This window comes from Canis lupus, chromosome 5 (genome assembly GCF_011100685.1).
Source record: "Canis lupus familiaris isolate Mischka breed German Shepherd chromosome 5, alternate assembly UU_Cfam_GSD_1.0, whole genome shotgun sequence".
NCBI classification, from domain to species: domain Eukaryota; kingdom Metazoa; phylum Chordata; class Mammalia; order Carnivora; family Canidae; genus Canis; species Canis lupus.
In genome coordinates this window covers 17,971,221-17,993,163 of record NC_049226.1, presented here as the reverse complement: position 1 = coordinate 17,993,163, position 21,943 = coordinate 17,971,221, and the positions used below count along the sequence as shown (strand labels likewise).

Below are 21,943 nucleotides of genomic sequence, written 5' to 3'. Positions count from 1 at the left end.
GGGAGCTAGAAGCTCATTTTGTACAAAATGACCGTGGTATAGCCACAAAATGGAGTAATACGCAGTAGTGAGAATAAATAAACTAGAGCTACCAGCATCAAAATGATTAAATCTTACAAATACAGGGAAAAGTTAAAAAGCAGATTTCAGAATATGGCAACATAGTAGTATATTATTAGGTTTAATAATTTATTAAAACCATGCAGGGCTAGTGGATGGCTCAGTTGGTTAAGCATCTGCCTTCAGCTCAGGTCATGATCTCAGAATCCTGAGGATCCTGGGATTGAGCCCTGCATTGAGTGTCCTTTTCCCTCTCCCTCTGCCTCTCCCACTGCTTGTGCACTTTCTGTCAAATATAATCTTAAAAAAAAAAAAAAAAAAAAAAAGCAAAGCATACTACATAGCAACACGTGTTTGTGGAAAAAGGACTAAAACAGAACAGATATGGATGTAATAGACACTAAATCCGGCACTATAGTTTAACACTTGGAAGAAGGATGGGAAATGAGGGGAGGGAGAGGTAAATGTAATAGTCTGCACACACTGTAAAGTTCTAAAATGTGAAAAAAAATTTAAAAAAAAAAGTTCTAAAATGTGATAAGAAAATGTGGCAAAGCTAGGTGTGGTTATTTCCTATGGTACATATAATTTTTTTCCAGAGAGAGAGAGAGAGAGAGAGAAAGAGAAAGCACACATCTGAGGGACAGAGGGAGAGAGAGAATCCCAAGCAGACTCTCCAGAGCATGGAGCTTGATGTGGGGCTTGATCCCAGACTCTGAATTCGCAAAATTAAGAGATGCTCAACTGAATAAGTCAAAATTAAGAGACGCTCAGCTGACTGAGCCACCCAGATGCCTCCTATGCTACTTTCTATAAGCTTTTCCATAAACGCAAAATGCATCATTTCAAAAAGATTATATATAATATAGGCCTTTACTGTTATAAGATTCTTCAGTTGGATTTTGCCTAACTCTGATGGGTCTTTGCAGTTTTTCCATTGTTATTTCTCTTTTCTGAATTTTTACCTTGGTATAAAAACACACAAGGTATCTTTAGATCCCACATTCTAAGGAAAAAAACTGCCTTTTGTTTCCTTAAAAATATCCAAATACTTCCTCCCTCATTATTCATATATTCAGTTGTTTCCTTAAGGCTTTCTATTCAGAAAAATCTTAACCAAATCCCTCTGGAGTATGCTACACCCTAAAATATATTTAAGATGTTAAGATGTTTTAAAGAGCTTTGATTAAAAAAAAATCAGATCATTTATGATGCCTTTAATGAAGATTAAACAACCAAATAAAATTGCATTTTCCGTAATAAATGTCAGGTTATACATAACTATGCAATTTGTGTGTTGAAAAGTGATCTATAATTGTGAAATACCCCACGGTTGAGAAAGCCTGATAAAAATTTAATAATCTCGTGTAGGGTTTATATGTGTAAGAAAGGCACTTTTCCATATCACAGTATTAGATGCTACTGCTTCTGAATTCCCCCACAAGCTACTGTAAAGAGTCCCCACCTGGAAAGTCAATACACTCTGGCCTTAGAGTGCTAGAGGTTGGGGGAAGGCTAAAAGGACCCCACTCACCTATCTGCTTCCTTCCCTTTACAAAGACGATGAGCTCCATTGGCTAATAATGTTAGCGAAAGGCCGGGGACCTAACCCCATTTCTCCTACATAGTAATTTCAGGAAGGAAAATGATTCAGTTCTCTGCCTCCCTCTAATCTTGGCTTACTGTCTTTGCAGTGGAACCCGGTGACAGTGCAATTGAAATGCTGTTGCCGCTTGTAAGGAAACAGAACCAGAACACAGGTACCAAGTGTGGGCCAAGGCACCTTGGTGTGGAAAGGCTGGAGCATTCATTCTCAAACACCACCTAAAACCCTACATGTGTCCCCCAAAAATCTGATGGTCGACATTAGGATTGTTTCAAAATCCCGTGCCAGGATTTTCTTATTTCAAGATTAGCTCTGAGATGACTGGCTGTTGTCTAAAGTCAGAGTTTTCGTTTTTGTATATTAAACAAGCACCTGTAAATGGCAAATAATCCTCTTAACCATCAAGCTTCTAGAATGTTCTTCTCACTCTGGGGGCCTGTGGGGGTGGTGAGGAGGGTGGGATAAGACATGCCTGTGGGCTCAGAAGCTGAATGAAAAGTGTCAGCCTGAAGTCCATTTTTCCAACGGAGCCCTTGGAAGAAATTTGGAAGGTGGCGGTAAATGTTGGTATCAACAACACCTTCGAACAAAAGCCACACTGTTCGTTGGGCATAAGAATGAAGTAAGAACATCCCCTTGGAAAATAACAACAGCCCGATCTTGTATTTACTTTCCTCTGCCTACAGAAAAATGTGTCAATTTTAGATCCTCAAACAACAGATTCTTCCCCAGCACAACAGCCCATTTCTTTCTACTACAGCTAGTTGGCTGTCCCTGATCAGCTGAAATCTCTGCACAGCTCAAGCTCTGGGACGGAAACCAAAAGGAATAAATCAATGAAGGCCTGGATCCTGCTCCCACTCTGCAGGCCAGCACTCCTCTCAGACGAGGGGCAGCCAAAAGCTGTGGGGAAGTTCACAACTGCACTGGCCAGTGAGCTAAAATTACAGGACAGAGGAAGACTGTGCCCCCCCATCTAATCCTGGGAAACCTCATGTAATCCTTTCACTGTGCCAGACTGCATCACGAAGGTGCCGTACAGCTCTTCCCTCCAGCACACGTTCAGAATCAATTCTGCTCCAAGAAAATTAGTGAAGACATCACTCTCACGTGGAAGGGCTCCTAAATAATCATAACCCTGACACACAAGAAGTCAATGCTATCAACCCAGAGGCTGGGGGTTGGGGGGAGATGTTGGCCAGGAAAATACTTCTTCCAACAAAAAAGTTACATTTTGATGTTGTTCCAGAAAGAGAACATTGGCAGGAACTTCAAGATTGTGTGCTTTCTGCTGCTACTAAAATGAAATAGATTTTAGTTCTAATCTGGTAATAGGAAACAAACCAAGAGCAGACAGACTGGCAAATATGAACTCTAGATGCATGGTGTAACACACCATCGGTTCAAGGGGTCAGCAAAGCCACCCAGGAAGTTGTCAAGTGTATGGAAGAGATGAACAACAAACATTAAAAAAAAATCCTGATCTAGTGAGAAGGCATAAAGGAGCCCACCTGAGCAGAAGGCTTCAAAGACTAGATAAGAAAGGACAAAGAAAGAAGCTTACATGGAAAACTCATCAACAAGGCAAGAATATAATAAAGCAAAACTTCGATTTCTGCCAGCATACCGGCATCTGGGCACTCAAAGACAGCGCAGCAACCCCTCTTTGTGTACAAAGGAAACGTGAAATCCTGAAATCCGTGCAGCCTCCAGTCACCGAAGCAACTAGCAGGTAGGGCTAATCCCCAAACAAGATTTCCTCAGAAATCGCATTCTCTGCTTTATCCCTTTTTTGTTTTTTGGGTTTTCCTCTTGTTTGGTCTTTCTCTTATTTCCTTGGTAAGTATTAGCATACCAAAGAAATGAATCTTGAAAAACCATCTTCATTCACTCACTGAATCAAGTCCTCTTGAACCCCAGGGGCCCACCAAGATAAAGGCCGCGGAATTATGGGTTTTTAATGAAGCAGCCACCCAACTAAGTAACCAGGGAAGAGTAAGCCAAAGGTGCTGAAAACTGACCCGGTGGCAACATAAATCCATGGAAAATGCATGCGGTCTTAGGGAACCCGAGCCCCTTGAACCCCCAACACAATCTTCCTCAGGGAATGCTTCCATATGCTTAAAAAAAAATCCACTGCCTGCTCCCAGATATATAGCATTAGGGCAGGGATAAATTTCAAGCTGGCAAAAGTCCAAACCCAACAGTTGCAGCTGTAGTAGCTGCCTTGTTTACAAAGCAATTCAGGAAGCTTTTAGAGGGCAGAGTGCACCAGACAGAAGGGGGTCTGTAAGCAAAACATGGATGGATCCCAATGCATTCAGAGCAGACAACACATCTGTTCCCAGGTCCCCCCTGGAAACATGCCCAATGCGGGATCCAAGTCAACTTTTAATGCTCATGTGTTGTGTTGTGTGTGTGTGTGTGTGTGTGTGTGTGTGTGTGTGTGTTTCAGCAAAGCATAACTACTTAAGCACTCGAATCAAAATTATATGCTAGTAGTTATTGAGCTCTTGGGCCATCCCCAACATTCTAACCAAAACACTGAGAACAACATGCCACACAAGGTTTTGAGTGCACTCCAATCAACTGTGACCTGGACTACTTTGCTCATTACTGACGCCACACATAAGCATGCCTTCTGTTGCCATTTGCAGCCTCTTTGAAACTGCACTCCTTGGCTTCTCTCTGCTGAGGGCTGTGGCCAGCACAATTATCTGAGGAAAGGGTATGTCCCCGCATCAACCTCAGTTACCCTACTTGCTCCCTCAGATCCGGATCTCAGTCTTCTCATTCGCATCCACCAGCCCCCTTCACTCCTTTAGGATGCTCGGTACTCACGCGTTTTCTATTCTGGTGCAGTTTAATCCAAAATTGCTCTCCAAGGAAAAGAAACAGTCAAGAAGTTGTGGCGGGTAGAGAGAAGCATGGGAAAGAGCAATAGAAGAATGGCTGATCAAGAAGCATAGACCTCATCATACCTTGTTTACAGTGTTTTACAGAAGGTGCACAAGGACTAGGACCCAGGAGCACAGAAAGAAGAAAGGTCCTCTAAGATGCTGAAAGTGGATTCATTAAGCTAAGAGGGAAAGTCATCAAACATAAAAGATGGGAAAGAAAAAGGGAATTTAAAAGAGGAGTTTAGGGCTCAGTGGAGGAGCCTGTGACTCTTGATCTCGGGGATCTTTTTTTTAAGATTTTATTTATTTATTAGAGAGAGCACAAGCAGAGAGGGCAAAAGGGGAGGGAGAAGCAGGCTCCCCATTGAGCAGGGAACCCAACATGGGACTTGATCCCCTGACCCTGGGATTATGACTGAGATGAAGGCAGATGCTTAATGGACTGAGCCACCCAAGAACCCTGATCATGGGGTTCTAAGCAAGCCCAACATTAGGTGTAGAGATGACTTAAAAATAAAAGACTTTAAAATAAATAAATAAAAGAGTTTAACATGAAGCTTAAAATAGGTGACCAATTAAAATTAAGAATACATACAAGGGACACCTAGGTGGCTCAGTGATTGAGGGTATGCCTTTGGCTCATGTCCTAGGATCGAGTCCCACATCAGGCTCACCCCAGGGAGTCTGTTTCTCTTTCTGCTTCTCTCTCTCTGTGTCTCTTATGAATAAATAAATAACATCTTTAAAAAAAGTACATACAAAATCGGTGCATCCTTGAGTATGGTTAGCGTAGCATTGTGTTCACACACTCAGCGCCGTGGCATCACACTTAACTTTTCTTCTGTGAGTTCTCCGGGTAGAGTAGCTGATATACCCCCAGTAAAAGACAATCCACGTGCTCCCATGACCGTAAAAATGCTTCTCCTGTACTCAAATGAAAAAAAGCATATACCTTGGTGACAAACTACTACAGATTTACAGTGGGAGTAAATGTTAAGCATAAAATCCTAACTATGTCTTTGTGTATGCAAGCACCTATACAATAAATCAGAATAGAGCCCAGTTCTGGTGTACTTTTGACTGTGTAATTACACATTAATTACACGTTTTTAATCGTACATATTAATAACACCTAGTCTATAATTACAATGCAGTCATGTAAACCCAATCAAGGAAAACGAGAATATTTGCATAAGACTGGAAATGAAAAATACAAGTGCTACACTAACGAGATGGGGATTAGGAATGCAGATCTGTGACAAACTGTGTCAAGAAGAATAGAAAGTGATTCTCCTTCCTGAACATTATTTCAGGCCCATTTAACACAATCTGTACCACTCAATGAATGTGCAGTGTCCTACACACATCAAATCAGATTTGGATAATGTTCCTGACTTCAGATAAAATTTCATTACTATATTTAGTTATGGAATGGTAGGAAATGCTTATATTTTAAACCTAATAAAAACTGGAATATGCCAAGAATTAGAAGAGCCTCACTCCAAACTCCCACATGAGATTTAAACAGCAAAACAAGTCTACCCATGGTGACCCCATCCAGTCTGATTTAATTTCACCCTTAAAATAAACAATTAACAGAAACTGCAACTCCCTGTGGTCAAGGAAGTAAAGACAATGGAAATTCTACTTTAGAAGAGCTTTACAGAAGGAAAGTTAAGCATCAGTCACTTGTCGCCCATAATTTTATATAAACCCTCACTGGCAAACCAGCACTTCTTTAGGTTGCTGAAGCTTTATTTCTCCAAACAGAACTGGAGTCTGATGAAAAAACAAAAACAAAAACAAAACAAATACAAAGTCAATTAAAACACAGCAAATCACTTGAACTAAAATAACTTCAGCCTGTAATTAAATCTCTTCATTCTAACCACTGTCTGATTTTTATGAGGCACTTCCTTACCAAACTGAAAACAAAAATTTTTTTGCAAAACCATAAATGATAGACTTCAAGAATTTTTTTTAATGTAAAGCTTGGAAATATTCTGGTCTCACTTTTTTAAACATAATGTTTGTTCTGCTTTCATACACAGCTCTATGAGGCAAACATCAGTGTTTTAAAAAAAAATCCTACTGAAGCTGCTTTTCAAAAGTGACTCACAATCGCATGTCTGTACAAGGAAGAACAATGTGGTACTTCCAAGTGATTCTAAAGTAAGGGACCAGTGAGGTAGTCAGCATGCCAGTGACAAAGCCCTCCTGTGAGTCATTATCGCTCAGGAAAAGAGAAGCAAAATCTAGTTGCTGAAATCTGTCTTGCATTAGGGCTGTCATGTAGGCAACCTGATTGCCAGTGAGTGAGGTCCCTACTTCCACAACAGCATCTACTCTTACTGTGTTCAGAAGCCAATTCAAAACCATAGGTATTTTACAAGCAGCAAGAGCCCTTACCCATTAGAAATGTCTAATAAATAGCATGCACCATAATGGAAGAATGCAGTATTTTCCACAAGAAATTATATCATTTATCTTTTCCAAAATTTTATTCACACCTCAATTACTGTTCATCTGTCACCATCACTCCTAAAACCCGAAGCAAGTAATCAACTGAAAGATAAATTCTCGCTGAACTTCCATTGTGTTTACACATAAGAAATTAAAAACCACCATTTCATTTAGCTGTTTACTTATTGTCGCTTCAAGATTTCTAGGTACAAACCTAGAGAAATGCCTGGTTTACTGACCCAAGGGGGAAGGGGATGGGAATTGAGAACAGACATGACAGGGAAGATGGGATGCATACAGGCAACAATGAACATTTGCTCAGTATTACGAGCTCCCGTAGATCATTTAATAGTAAACTTTGCTTCCGGCAAATATTTAGGTTATTACTTTCTGGGCAACAAAAGATAGACCTCACATTCTCAGCCCAACTTAAACCAGTTTTCATCAGATTTCCTCTTCTGCAAAAACCCTGTAATATTAATAATCTCAATGATCAAATCAAAACTGCTCACGTGTATTGAGTGCTTACTATGTACCAGGTACTGTTGAGACACTTTGCAATTATTAACTCAACTGCTTCTCAAAACAGGTCTATGAGGAAGATGCTATAATTACATATCTCCATTATCCAGATAGGGAATGTGTGGCACAGTGAGATTACATACCCTGAACTTGATCATATAGCTAGCAAATGGCAGAGGCATAGTAGAATCCCAGGCAGTCTGATTCCAGAATTCAGGTCTTACCTACTAGGCCAAAATTAAGCTCAAGCTGATAACCACCATCAGTACCCTAGCACAATAGAAAGGAATAATACTTTATGTAAATACTACACACACACACACACACACACACACACACACACAGTACATAACTTACTCCATTAAGTAATGCTGCATTGAAATGAAGTCCTCTTCTAGAACCATTTGCTTCCTTTTTTGTGACCTCAATTATATTTAACCAATGGGACTTTTATTTGCATGACAGTATGTCATTAGGGAACAGAAAAAGAAAATACTCAATACTTCCATGTGAAGAAGGATATCGTTATGTTTAGTAGTGTAATATTTTTACTAGTTCAGGGAGTTCTGGTTATCTTAATAGTTCTCATTCAAGCCCCTATAATTATTAAGGAAGTAAAAGTCACCATAATAACAACAAAAAATTACATCAATCACTGATAAAAATTCATCTCTACCCTCTAATCTATCTAGATCTAGCCATAGAATTCTAGGTCTCTGGAAGATTCTACAGACTGCAGCATGGAATGGTTGCTCTCACCAAAGATGCAGAATTTCAGGAAGTCAATGAAAGTGATGATAAAGACAGCCTGAATCACAAGCAAAATCACTAACCAATGAGTATCTGCAAAGTTAGACCAAATAACAACCAGGACGGAAAAGGCAAGGATGAGACAGGCCAAGCTCTGAAGTGAAAGGAAGGACACGGTGGCATTCTGCACCCAACTTTATCAGAAAAATCACACTACAAAAGGAAGAACCCCCCACACACACACACACACAAATCAACATTTGATTCTTTGCTCATTCTCAGAATTCCAGAGTTGCAAATTATAGCTTAATTGTTGTTAAATATAAAACATTCCTAACTTTTGGTTTCACTTACCTGGATAAAGTTCAATCAAAGCTTTTTATCTCTACTATGAAATTGGATACCTGCTTTAAGTGAATTCACTGCAGTGGACTTTCCAGGCATCAATTAACCCCTAATAAGGAGGATTTCCTGTATATGATCTGCATTTTAGAAGGAACTCCACGTCAGACTTGGATGAAGTAGAACCAGCGTATCTTCCAACAGAGTGGTCTAATGAGGGAAGAGTTTTGAGTCTGAAAAACTGGTTTCAAATTCGGGTTGAAATGCACAACAGCTGCAGGGAGTCTGGGGAGAAATCCCTTACCCTGTCTCTGACACCTGGAGAGTACAATATTCCCTACATCACAATGCATGGAGGAGAAAAGGAGATTAAAAAAAATTATCCTCATATTTGCTTTTTGTTTGTTTGTTTTTTGAGAGAGAGAGAGAACGAGAGAGCACAGGAGCATTTGCATGTGTGCATGTGAGGGGAGGGAGAGAGAGAAGCTTAAGCAGACTCCACATCTAGCACAGAACCCAATGAGTGGCTCTACCTCAGGACTCTGAGATCATGACCTGTGCCAAAATCAAGAGTCAGATACTTCACGGAGATGTGAGGGTAATTTTTAATGTGCAAATGACTAACCAAATGTTTGCCACTCTTCTACTCATCCTTCCCTTCTGTGAGTTGACAGTCGATTTCACCAACCATTCATCATTCCTATGTTACATACTGGTTGCCTCCTGATAGCACCTGTTAGATGCTGTGGGAGGTAGCTAAAACCTTAAAACAAGGAAACTTTTAAAAAGTCGACTTGAGTTATGAATTTTCTAAGGTTGTAAGAGAAGATATGTGAGGGGAAATCAGCACACAAGGCAAATAAGTAAAACACAGAGTTATAAAAACAAAAAATGGTACGTCTGGGTTGACTCAGTGGCTGAACATCTGCCTTGGCTCAGGTCATCTTCCTGGGGTCCTGGGATTGAATCCCGCGCATCAGGCTCCCTGCAGAGAGTCTGCTTCTCCCTCTGCCTGCCTCTGCCTCTCTCTGTGTCTCTCATGAATAAATAAATAAATAAAATCTTTAAAAAAAACAAAAACAAAACAAGAAAAATAATGGAAAAATCCTAAGAATTTGATTCTAACTACATAATCAGGGTAGGCTTCCTGGAAGAAGCTGCAAGAAAGAAAGATAAGGCTGGGTAATCATAGGTTTAAAAGATCTTACATCTACCTCACTACATTTGTTTCTTCCTACTTCTTTTGTCTCCCTGGAAAAGGAACCCCCCAAACACACGTGCTGGGGACATAGCAATTTGGGGCTCATGAAGACTTTCAATTCATTATTATCTCTTGCGCCACCTGCCAGGTCTAGCATGCAGTTTCAAAATAGTGTAGTAGCATCGCTCTTCTGCTGATAATGCCAACTCACACCATTAATATACAACTCCACTGAAAAAAGACACTGACAGAAAATTTTAGCTCCAGGTCATGCATTTATGAAGAGATAATCAAAGACACATTTTTGTGAAAAGCAGGAATCCTATTCAAAGCTGTGCATCTTTGGCCAATTGTCCGCTGCTTTCCTGTATTAAATCTCCAGAGTGAAAAAATATGAAACAATATATTTCTATTTTTGCCCATCAGAATCACTAAACCCTGATATGAAGAGAACCGCTCAGATTGTAAACATGGAAGGAATAAATCTGCTGGGTAACAGTAAACTCAAGTAGCACAAATCACATCTAGTATTCTTGTAGACTCTCCTTATCAGTATTTAAGCAGCAGAGACAGTTAGAACCAACAACCACAGATAAAGCACACCACACTATTTAAATTCACCTGGTGTTCTGTCCTATACAAACCTCGATGCTTATTTTCAGATTCGACATATAGTCACAGCACCCACTTGTTGGGTCTACTGTCAAAGACCCTAGCCACTGACCCTTTTCATGCTGGTTAATTACAAGGATTACGGACACACACAGAAAACAACTGGTAGGTTTTGAACTCACAGCCTAAAAACTCTGGCAAGCAACATGATGGGACCAGCTAATCCTAAAGAAATTTGGAAACATTCTGTAAGATATTCTGGCTATTTCCAAACTCCTCAAATAATTACTCTTAGGCTGAATCTTAGCAAACACAGGGCATTCAGCTGAACATGACAGTAGAGAGGAAGACGGGGGAGAGTTTCTAAAACAACAGAGCAAAAGGATTTTCAGTGAACTGAGAGGCTTTTGAGATGGGCATTAAACATAAATACTTTATGTTAACTGGGTACGTAAGCGTAGGTACGTTTATAGAAACACAGGGGAGAAAAAAACAGTTATGGGAAAATGTGGTCCAATACATGTCTTTCTTTAGCCATCCAGGGGAAAATAGATTTCAACTCACTTGAAAACTGTCTGGCTGGAGACTACCCAATTTCCCCCAGTAACTCATTAAACTATTACATCACCTTGACAGTCAATTCCTACGAAGTTAAATGCAAATCAAAACATTTTTAATTGAATCATGCAATACATGACTAAGGGAGCTCACTGTATATGAGAAACTCATGGTGAAGTACTTCATTACTGGGTGGAGGAACTACCTCACCGTAGATAGACCTAACTCTGATTTCAACAGAGCAAGTCTTAAAGCAGAGGGCACCTATAATGAAAAGATGTTGCATGAATACTTACCTACCTCAGATTACAGTATGGATCAGACTCTTTCACACCTAATTCTGAAGTGGGTACGAAGCAATACTGAGGAGAGGTATAGGAATTCAACTTAATGTGAAGAAAAATGTGCTCCCTCCTCTGCTACCATCTATATATAAAAATAGCATATATAGTTCCTCTTCAACAAAGTTAAGATTTCATGAAGAATCTAAGAGAAAAACATTTGCCTAACCCATCCTGAAATGCAAAGGTCACTTGCGGCCCAATGGTTATGCTCTGTGTATTTTGATAATGCACAGAAGAAAATGAAACTTCTTTAATAATATAGCTTGAGGGTGAAAGAGGAATGGAACACTCAAGTGGTTTATATTATTAGCCTTAACAAGAAGGGACAGTCCACTAGTCCATTGCTTCATGTGATCTATTTACAGTCAAAATGGCTATATTTAGAAAAATCCTACAGTCCATGAGAATGGAGAGATGAATATCAAACTATTCCCCTTCTAGGCCTCCAAAAAATTCTATTAGCCTCAGGAAAGTATGTGCCATTGGGGGTTTGCTTCTGCTAAGATCCACAGCAGAATCTGAACCAGAATTACTTTATATTATGCACTTAAAAAAAAAATCCTGCTGCAAACTGCATTCAGGGCAATGCTTTAAATTGCTCTATATTTGAGATCACAGTTGATACATATTAATGTAAAAGAGCCTATAGCCCAAACCCCAATGTTTATCACTACCTGCAAAATTAAATTAAACATACCACATTAAGCAACCAACCAAATTCTATCTCCATTAAACCCAAGCCAAGAGTGAGGCCTTGACAATAGGACTGAAGAGATTAGGGCTTAATTTAAACAGAGTGACTGCAATAAAACAATGCCAATGTGAGACTTTACAGGAGCAAGTACTTAAAGCACCTCAAGACAAATATTTACATAAACTATACAACATAATAATCTACTAAAGATAAAAGATTCAGGAGCCCATTAAATAACAATTTAGAATACAAATATTACAGAAAGGAAGAAAAGGAGACAGCACTGTTACCGGGTCCTATAAATGAATGCACAATGAGGATTCTTCTGAAGGAGACAAAGATCAATAAGGGGTGAAAATGTAAATGTATTAACAAAAAGCAAAATGGGTCTCTAATTTTACTATCGTCTGTTACTGACAGCATATTCCGCTTCCCAGACAGACACCTTTGAAGTTTTCATACTTAGAATTCTCTTCTCCTTTTATTCCATCCTTAGAATGTCACACTCACACACCTTTTCCTTTTCTCCAGTTCCTAAATAATTCCCAGCCATTCGCCTCTTCCCTTGTAGACCGTCCCCATTTCAATCTCATGCTCTCCTTTCTCACAAGTGTCCAATCCCTTGAAAAGACTGAGGCACCCAAGTAATTTTTTATACAGCATTTCTACTCTTTCCCGAACACCAGTATAAGGCAAAGATGTTTCTTGGGGACTCGCTCTAATGCTCACCCCCTGGCCTTCAAGAAACACACCAGAACAGACCTATTCTGTCTGAATTTTCAAAACTCAGATTATTTTAATAATCATTACAAATTACAACCATCAGATATTTCCAGCTTCCAAAAAATCTCCCAGTTAATGAAAGCTATGTTTTCAGGTTCATAAAGCCAATACCCCATCTGGTCTTTTAAAGTAGGAAATTAACTGAATCCTCGAGAGAATTAAGAAATCTTTGACCATGAACCTGAAAATGAGCCCCTGAGATTCAATAATCTGATTAGTCAAACTGGGTGAACACGTTGACAGAATGGACTTTAAGTGGGAAGATCCAGAGCTGGGAACAGATGCTAGAATTGGGAAGTGGCTTCTATCCAAACCCAAAGTCAGTCATTTGGCTCTTCTATAGAGATTAGTCAAGGGAACACATTTTTTTCTTTAGCCACTTTCATCTCACATGTGCCCAGGCCCCAAATGATGCTTATCTGCATAAGGAGTTTTCTTGATCAATGAATTCAGCTGGAGACTTCCTGTGACTCAGTCCAGAAACTCTCCCAGTCTCCAGTATTACCCTGAGATACTGTTGAGAGTATTTCTCAACCAGATGTGTATAACAGAATCACTAGAACTTAAAAAAAAAAAAAAAAAAAAAAAATGTACTTGCCAAAAGTCCCATACATCTACTGAGTCAGATGCTCAGGGAAAAGCCCCTAAGCAGGTATACTTTATAAGTTCCTTAGCTCTTTAAGCTCCTCTGAAAGATCTACCTACCATTGGTGTAACACTGGTTAAGCACCACGGACATAGAATTTCGACAGTGGGTGTAATACAACAAGGAAAGACACAGCCACACGAGATCGCCACATCAACAAGGAGACAAGCCAGAGCAGAGAACTCAGATGGTTGAGACCATCCTCTGCTCGTCTGCTGGTGGAAGGCTGACAGCCAGGCTCTGGCCCCATGGGCATAGGAAGCATCCAACAGACCTGGCACTCCTTTGGAATATTCAACAGGTTGCTCCAGGGGGTATGGACTTTGAAAGTTGCCATTATACTACTAGAGCTGGCATCCTGGGGTGTCACAGGTGTATTGATAATTGACTCAGTCTGTTTTGTTTACAATTTCCTGCCCAACGAATTGCATGTTTCTGCAGATGTCTGACAAATTCAGGACATTTAATTCCTCAGCTGCCACTGTCCTGCTGTTTCCACCTTCCTCATCCATTGGTTACGATGGTGTCCAAAGACACATTCACCAGCATTAGGAAAGGTCATTAAAAAGCTCTTACAACCATCTGTACCCAGATGGACAAGTCTCCAAGCCAAAACGGGAGAGGTTCCCCTTCAAAGGGGGCCCAGAGGACCGGACTCCAAACAGTGCCACAGTTGGTTTTTTAATTATTGTTTGTGGGTCCTGAATTATTTACATTTGAGCTGTAAATCTTAATGACCCATGCCGTGTTCTTCTTGGCTTACCGATGATGAGCAAAGCCAAAGCAGTTTCATTTACCTGATTCAATGTTGCTGTAGGATGGGGGCCAAAGAAAAGTGCATCTTCCTAAATTGTCTTACACAGGTTCTTGGAACAAATCATTCTTGCCTTGGATCCTTGTCTAGGTCACTTGCCATATACTTATCTGCTAATTCCCTACTGCTTTCACACTCTTTATCATCCATGGCACATTTTCTCTGCAAATGACTCGTTTGTGCAGAAATTTCTAAAACATTCCTAGTTCCCTGCACTTTGCACTGCACAAAAATTTGACTTTGTTTTTTTTTTGTTTTGTTTTGTTTTTAAAATTTGACTTTGTTAAAACACAGTGCCGTGATTTTTTTTTTTTTAAGTAGTGTACCTATAACGTGTTATAGATACTTCATATGGTGGCACCAGCTTCCAGAGCAAAGGACTCAAGGACCTTTTTAAAAATTTTTTTAAGATTTTATTTATTCATGAGACACAGAGAGAGAGAGAGGCAGAGACAAAGGCAGAGGGAGAAGCAGACTCCATGTAAGGAGCCCGATGTGGGACTTGATCCCGGGACTCCAGGATAATGCCCCGGGCCAAAGGCAGGCGCTAAACCACTGAGCCACCCAGGGATTCCCCAGGACCTTTTAAAAAAAATATTGTATTTATTTCTTTGAGAGACAGCATGCACACAAGCAGGGGGAGGGGCAGAGGGAGAGGGAGCCCAATGTAGGGCTCGATCCCAGATCATGACCTGAGCTGAAGGCAGAGGTTGCAGAGGTTTAACCCACTGAGCACCCAGGCACCCCAGGCTCAAAGACTTTAATTCACCCTTGCCAAGTTTGGCAAGATCTTTGCAACTAAAACCAAAAACCTAGAGAGTCAAATGGCTTTCCAAAAACAATCCCGCCTGGAGAAATCAAATCAATCCACGGTCTCAGCTAACCTTAGCCAATGGAGAATGAGGGAAGAAAGGATTCTTTTGCTCACAGCTACTTGACAGAACTGGAGATCTCCGTCCTAAGTGCTGACCTTCAAAGCACTAGGAAGAGCCAGTTGGGAATGGGCACCCCCCAATCTCTGAGAGGAGCGTCTCAGCCACACCTTTTCCCAGTGACTGTGGAGCTTCACTATACTGTTTCTGCCTGCCCTTCACAACTCGAAGCAGACGTGCTCACCAGCGGTGCCAAACTGTTAGACTCATCAAGTTTATGAACACTGCATACAAAATGCAAACATTTTCTTTCATTTGGGCAAACATTGGCACAGGAAACTTTCTTTCCAATGTTAACAGCAGGGAGCTTAAATAAAAGTTCAGTTTCTAGAAGGGTGGGGGAGAGAAAAAGCTAATTCTAAAAATATGTCATCAGCAGCATGCCATTCCCAGAGAAAATGGTACGTGTTTCCCTCAACACGGTTCACTCAAATGAACTTGACAGCTTCAGAGATCACTTAAAAGAAAGAAAATTTGTTGCAGGAGGCCTGCCAGATACAAAAGGGATCATGTCTCAACAGATAAGACTTGATAGATCCCCATCTTAAATATTTCTGCACAATGATTATGGAAACTCAAAATTAGTGCTCTGTCACACATCCACACAAGGGCTTCTTGCCCTAAGGGTATTTCCTCTGGCCCATTTGTGGGAATCCTTACTGGAATGTGGCAATTAACTTCAAAATCTTGCTGCTGCTATTAGTTCCCTGGAAAATAAATTAAAGGACATCTGGGCATACAAGTAAGATTATACAGCTCTACTTAAAATAAACAGCTTTTCCCCTTGTTTGCAAGTGTGCCCAGGCAAGGTAAACACTTTTAACTGGGTTACAGTGCCATCTCTCAAATCCACCAAATACTAGAAAATGCTGCTCTCGGGCAGACTATTTCCTAAAAGGGGGCCATTCAGGATACTTTTCCATTCAAACCTAACACTCAAGTTACTGAAAATACTGTATAAATCAGGTGTGAATATGCTCGTCTGACCCACAGCTACAGCTCTCAAACATCTGATTAAAAGGGAAAGTAGGCAGGCATTACAACTCCCCAGAAAGCCACAAAAATAAAAGGTTCCATCTTTAAGAAGATGATCTCCAATTACATTATACTGGTTTGAAGAAATGCCCAATGCGGCAGTGAGCGGCAACGTACCAATCAAAAGGCTTTCCCATCTCAACAGGGACAACATGGCAGCTAAGCTATCAAGTCAGGTGTAGGAGCTGAACACATCTATTTGTTTTCTCACCCTCTTAGCCATAACCTAGATTTCTAGAGCCTGGTTTAAATTGAATAGACCCTTTCACAAGTGCAACTCCTTAGAACAGCACTGATAGTTCTCTTTGCCCTTCCAGGAGATGAGAGCAAAACTATAGGCTGATCTTTAATATTAAATATTTAATGTGTTTTTAACACAGCCTTTAGATTTGATTCCAGACTTAATGCACCTGTCAGGAAACTGACTGCTACGGTTTTATTGCAACTGTACATTTTTCTGACATTCAGAAGCAGATTTTCGGAAGATTTTGTACTGCAGAAAATTCCAGGCAAAGTTCAGTTTAACTGTTTTTTTATTTAATATTTTATTTATTTATTCATGAGAGACACACAGAGAGAGAGAGAGAGAGAGAGGCAGAGACACAGGCAGAGGGAGAAGCAGGCTCCCTGCAGGGAGCCTGATATGGGACTAGATCCCAGGTCTCCAGGATCAGGCCCCGGGGCTGAAGGCGGTGCTAAACCGCTGAGCCACTGGAGCTACCCAAGTTTAACTGTTTTTAAGACACATGTTTGACAAAATATTTTCCTCTACAGCAAAGAAGAAGGAGAAAAGAGAAAGAAGGAAGAAGAAGGAGGAGGAGGAGAAGGAGGAGAAAGAAAAGAAAAGAGAAGAGAGAGAAGAGAAGAGAAGAGAAGAGAAGAGAAGAGAAGAGAAGAGAAGAAAAGAAAAAAAACAGGTTTCTAAATACACTAAAATACAAACCTAGAAAATGCTACAAGCACTTTTCCCCATATTTATGCACTTCTAAAACAGCAAAGACAAAAGCAAAGCCTCAGTGACAACTGGGCAAACCTAAATATGTTTTGATTTATGTAGCCATCTACCTCCAGCATTCAAGGAAGCCCCAAAGGAGGGCAACTGGAACATTAGTTTGATGGTGGGAGTCATACATTTCCATTAAATGGTGAGATTACAGAAATGCATAAATGATAGGACCATGTTTAGAAACTTCAGAGGATCCCTCCCCCCCAAGAAAGAATATCCTCAATTGTGTGCTTTTATGCTCATCTTTACGGAACCATACTTGCACCTGGATACATTCAGACTACCTTAAGGAGGAATAGAAAACCACTAACAAAACTTGGAACTTTATTTTCCTGTTGCTATGCAACAAAGGGAGGGTGAGTGGATGGAGGGCACATAGTTTAGATTAATACGTTACGAGCACTTCCAAGAGGGACAATGATTTTCAAAATACACAGCAATCCATACTTTATTTTTTGATTAGAAAGAGAATCTTTATCTTTGCATCACAGTGCTTATTCCATCAAGAGTACGACAGCAAACTCACTTTGAACGTTATTAACTAATATTGATTTAAGCGAAGGGGAACTCTTGAAATTCTTACTCATCTGAAATGCAGAACACATACATATTTTACCAAAAGGTTTACTACGCATATTAATCTTTTATGCATTTTATTCCTCCAAGCGTGAAAAGAAACAAGCTGAAGTAATAGAGGTTGCCAGGTGTTGGTGGCACCCATTCCACTGTAATGACAGCCATGACTTAAGGTTTTTGGCTTGCTCTACTCTTCATTATGAATTGCAGAACCTTCAGGTTGCCACAGCAACTCTATATACTGACAGGTAAGCTTCAGGAAGCATCCTGGTCATCGTTCCCATCTTGTTTGCTTTGCATCTGAACACTCCAAACTCTGTGAGGGAGCATCGAGGGATGGCTCCCCTTACAGAGTTATTCTAGCACACTGTCCGGTCGCAGCGATTAATCATTCCTGCTTCTTGAGCTGACATATCGAGGTGGGGAAACGACATCCTAAATGAGCAGAGCTGATTACCTGGGAAAGCAATTCTTCAAGATAGCACAGCTAACTAATAGCTCCATCTGCTACACATAAACACATTCCAAAGCCCCAGAAGTAATGTCAGAATACAACTAACAGAGTTGGGTCCTGTATGCCAGATTTCTATATGTCATCGCAGGTGTTTGATGAGTGCTGAAAGTACTTGAACTTTTCTTCATCTCTGGGATAACTGGGGCTGTATCATGTTAGGATCATAGGCCACCGAGAAGGGGATATTTCAGCAGGTATTCTCAGTTTGATTTTTTAAAATGTATGTGAACTAAAACTTCACTATGAAGCTACCTGAAGAGGAGGTAGGGCAGGCCAGTAGTAAAACCCACTTTCAAAAAAAAAAAAAAAGAAAGATTTATTTGAGAGACGGAGGGTAGTGGTGGTGGTAGTGGTGGGGGAATAACAGTGAGAGATAGAGCACAAGCACAAGCAGAGGCAGAGGCAGAGGGAGACACAGAATTCCCACTGAGCAGGGAGCCGGATGCAGAACTTAATCCCACGACTTGGGGACCGTGACCTGAGCCGAAGGCAGACGCCTAACCGACTGAGCCACCCAGGTGCCCCACAACCCACTTTTCTAAAACACAAAACAACAAAACCCAATGATACACTAAAGAGGCTTTTTGTGTTCCCACCAAATTATTTAACAGTACGTAGTACAAAAGAGCTGCAGCTTGTTTTAAAGTGATTAAATAAAAATAGAACCTTTAAGAATCGTGACAGTGCATCACAGTCCTGCAAATTAAACGTAAGGCTATGGTTAGGACGCATCGATAAGCTTAGCAGACAGTTAAATACAATTTGGCTACGAGAAGCAGAGCCGTACCAAGCTATTATAGACGAAGCTATAAATGGCTCTTTGGATTTTTTTTCTTTTTAAGAAATCTACATAACCAGCTGCACCCTACAGATTGTTTGCTCTTTTATTATTAATAAATCTTTGATAATATAAATCAACTTCTAACATCTCAATGTTTGGTGTTTAAGGACACTGCAGGATTCTATTTTCCTGACCCAAGTATTGTTGGCATCTTACAGTAGCTGCATTTAACACTGCTTCTGTATCAAATGGGAACAGGCTCCAGTTCTTTCCACATTAGCTGTGATTTTAATAACATGCCAAGCAAAACAGGCTAGCGTAATAAGTTTCATTGCACCCACTTCAACAACAGATAAGCACCTCATTTTCATACGGTTTCCACTTGTTGCTAGGTAACCACACCATAACGAGACATCTCCCGGCATTATGCGGAATGCATCCTCTTCGCCCAAATTTGATGTGCTCTGGGCATTAAATACTGTTATTTTAACCACACCTATCACTCCAACACTAAGCCGCGGCCTAGACTGCAGCCCGGGGTTGGGGGCGTCGCGGCCGCCGCCTCCGCCTCGCCCGCCCGCCCGCAGCCCGCAGCCCGCCGCCCCGACAAAGCAGGGCCTCTCGGGCCTCTCCCAACGTGTCCGACGACGCCCTCTTGACAGGAGTCCGTGCCCGCTTGAAGCTTCCTGCCGGCTCCCCGCGACCAGGAACGGAGCTCCGGAGGCGGGGGCCCGCGTGGAGGCCGGGGCGTGGAGGCCGCGGCGTGGAGGCCGCGGCGTGGAGGCCGCGGCGTGGAGGCCGGGGCGGGCGCGCGCCCCCGGCACACCCGCTTCCTGCGGCAGAGGGCGGAGCTCTGCGCACCAGGCCGAGGCCGAGGCCACCTGCAGGCCGCCGCCCCGCGTGCCTTCCCAGAGGACGCCACCTGAGCGGGCAGCGCCGCCTCGCAACTGGGACTTGCCCCGGAGCGCCCTCAGGGTGCCGCCGACGTGGTGAGCGGGTGCCCGAGAAGCGGGGTGCCACCGCCCTCGCCCGCCCCAGGACAGAACGTGCCGAGGCCACAGGCACTGCGCTGCGGGGGCCGGTTGGGAGCACGTGGGGGAGCGTGGGAGGGAGCGCGTGGGAGAGCGCCAGAGTGTGAGAGCGCGGGGGAGCGCATGTGACGGTGCGTGTGGCAGCGAGTGTATGAGAGCGAGAGCACTTAAGTGTGTGAGGGTGCGTGTGAGGGTGCGTGTGAGAGAGCACAAGAGTGTGAGAGCGAGAGCGCACCAGTGAGAGCACGCAAGTGTGAGAATGAGAGTGCACCAGAGTGAGAACACGCAAGTGTGTGACGGTGCATGTGAGGGTGCGTGTGAGAGAGTGCGTGTGAGAGAGCACAAGACTGTGAGAGCGAGAGCGCACCACTGAGAGCACGCAAGTGTGTGAGGGTGCGTGTGAGAGCACATGTGGAGAGCACAAGAGTGTGAGAAGCAAGAGCGCACCAGAGTGAGAGCACACAAGTGTGTGGGGGTGCATGTGTGAGAGCGCGTGTGAGAGAGCACAAGAGTGTGTGAGAGCAAGAGCGCACCAAAGTGAGCACGCAAGAGTGTGAGAGTGCACATGAGAGAATGTGAGTGTGCATGTGAGGGTGAGAGTGCGTGTGAGGGCGCACACGAGAGGGAGAGTGCATCACATTCTGGAGAGTCTCCCGACATTCCAAGCCTCCTCCTCATTGCTCTTTGATTCGGTGCTCTGCGGTCAGTGATTAGGACTTGAAAGCTCAGGTGACGGTTACCATTTCTCAGCAACAAAGTGTGCGGTTGCACACTTACTAGCCTACAGTATGGTGCAGGCGTAGTAACTTATGCACACTGGGAAACAAACAAGCAAACTTCACGTGCCTCGCTTTATCACGGTTGCCTGGAACCTCTGGGACCTGAGGTGTGCTCGTCATCACAACCAGGAGCAGCACCGAGACGCGGGCCCAGATTCTGGCCTTCAGCCTCCTCTTGAACCAGACCCTGGTTTTCTCCAATTTCAGTGTCAGCCACTCTCTGGGGGCGGGGGGCGGGGGGGGGGGGGTTCTGGGCAGCTTCACTCTGCACCCTGAGTCTTGGCTTGCTAAACAATCCTCTCCCTTCTTATTTTTACCCTGTGCTCTGAGAAACAGGAGTTGGAAGAGTTTTGCCCCCAGGTCCTCCCTTGGCTACCTGGCAAGGAAGATCTGGTAGGAGCATCGCCCTTCTACTCTCCGTGGGTGAGGTCTTGGTGGGTTCTACGACACTGGGCTTAGTCTCACCCAGGATATGCTTGCTGTCTCTCACCTTCCCTGTTTTCCTTTTGCTCCCTCTGGGTCTCGCCACAGCTTGCATGGCTTGGCCTATTTTAGTTCTTTTTAAAATTTGGATAATTTTAGTTGGAATGGCAGGACTAGGTCACTTTATGTTCACAGGGACAGATTAAGATGAAACAGGAAGAGAAAGCTGATGCATAAGCCAAGAGCCAGGAAAATACTGCTGTGCCTCCCAAGACCCATACCTTAACAAACTTCACTTCCTCTGTTCTAGAATTCAATGAAAGCTGTGGATAGAAAGGGCATGAACCCAGGAGGGCCTAAAGATACCATCTTTATTTCTGTTCCAGATGCGAACATCACTTGGTCCACTCTAGCCACTTAAAAAAAAAGAAAGAAAAACAAGTCACTTAGTGACTGAAATTTTAAAATGACCAGTAGCCGGATGTAAGATATCAATTAAAATGTAAAGCATGCATACTTTATGGTCCAGCAAGGCCATTTCTTGGTGTATATCCTAAAGGAACTCTAGCAA

General features: G+C 42.3%; 1 protein-coding gene across 16 annotated transcripts in view; it reads right to left on the bottom strand.

Moving 5' to 3' along the window:
- CADM1 (cell adhesion molecule 1) overlaps positions 1-21,943 on the bottom strand; it is a 325,552-nt gene that overhangs the window by 229,245 nt on the left and 74,364 nt on the right. Inside the window, exon 1 of one of the 16 annotated variants that reach the window (XM_038536077.1) lies at positions 5,326-5,353. The exons of the other annotated variants lie outside the window; for them this stretch is intronic. Within the exon in view, the coding sequence (XP_038392005.1) occupies positions 5,326-5,338 (13 nt within the window). The 5' untranslated portion in view covers positions 5,339-5,353. Of the gene's footprint in view, positions 1-5,325; positions 5,354-21,943 lie in introns of those variants that run through there. 16 annotated transcript variants of the gene reach the window in all.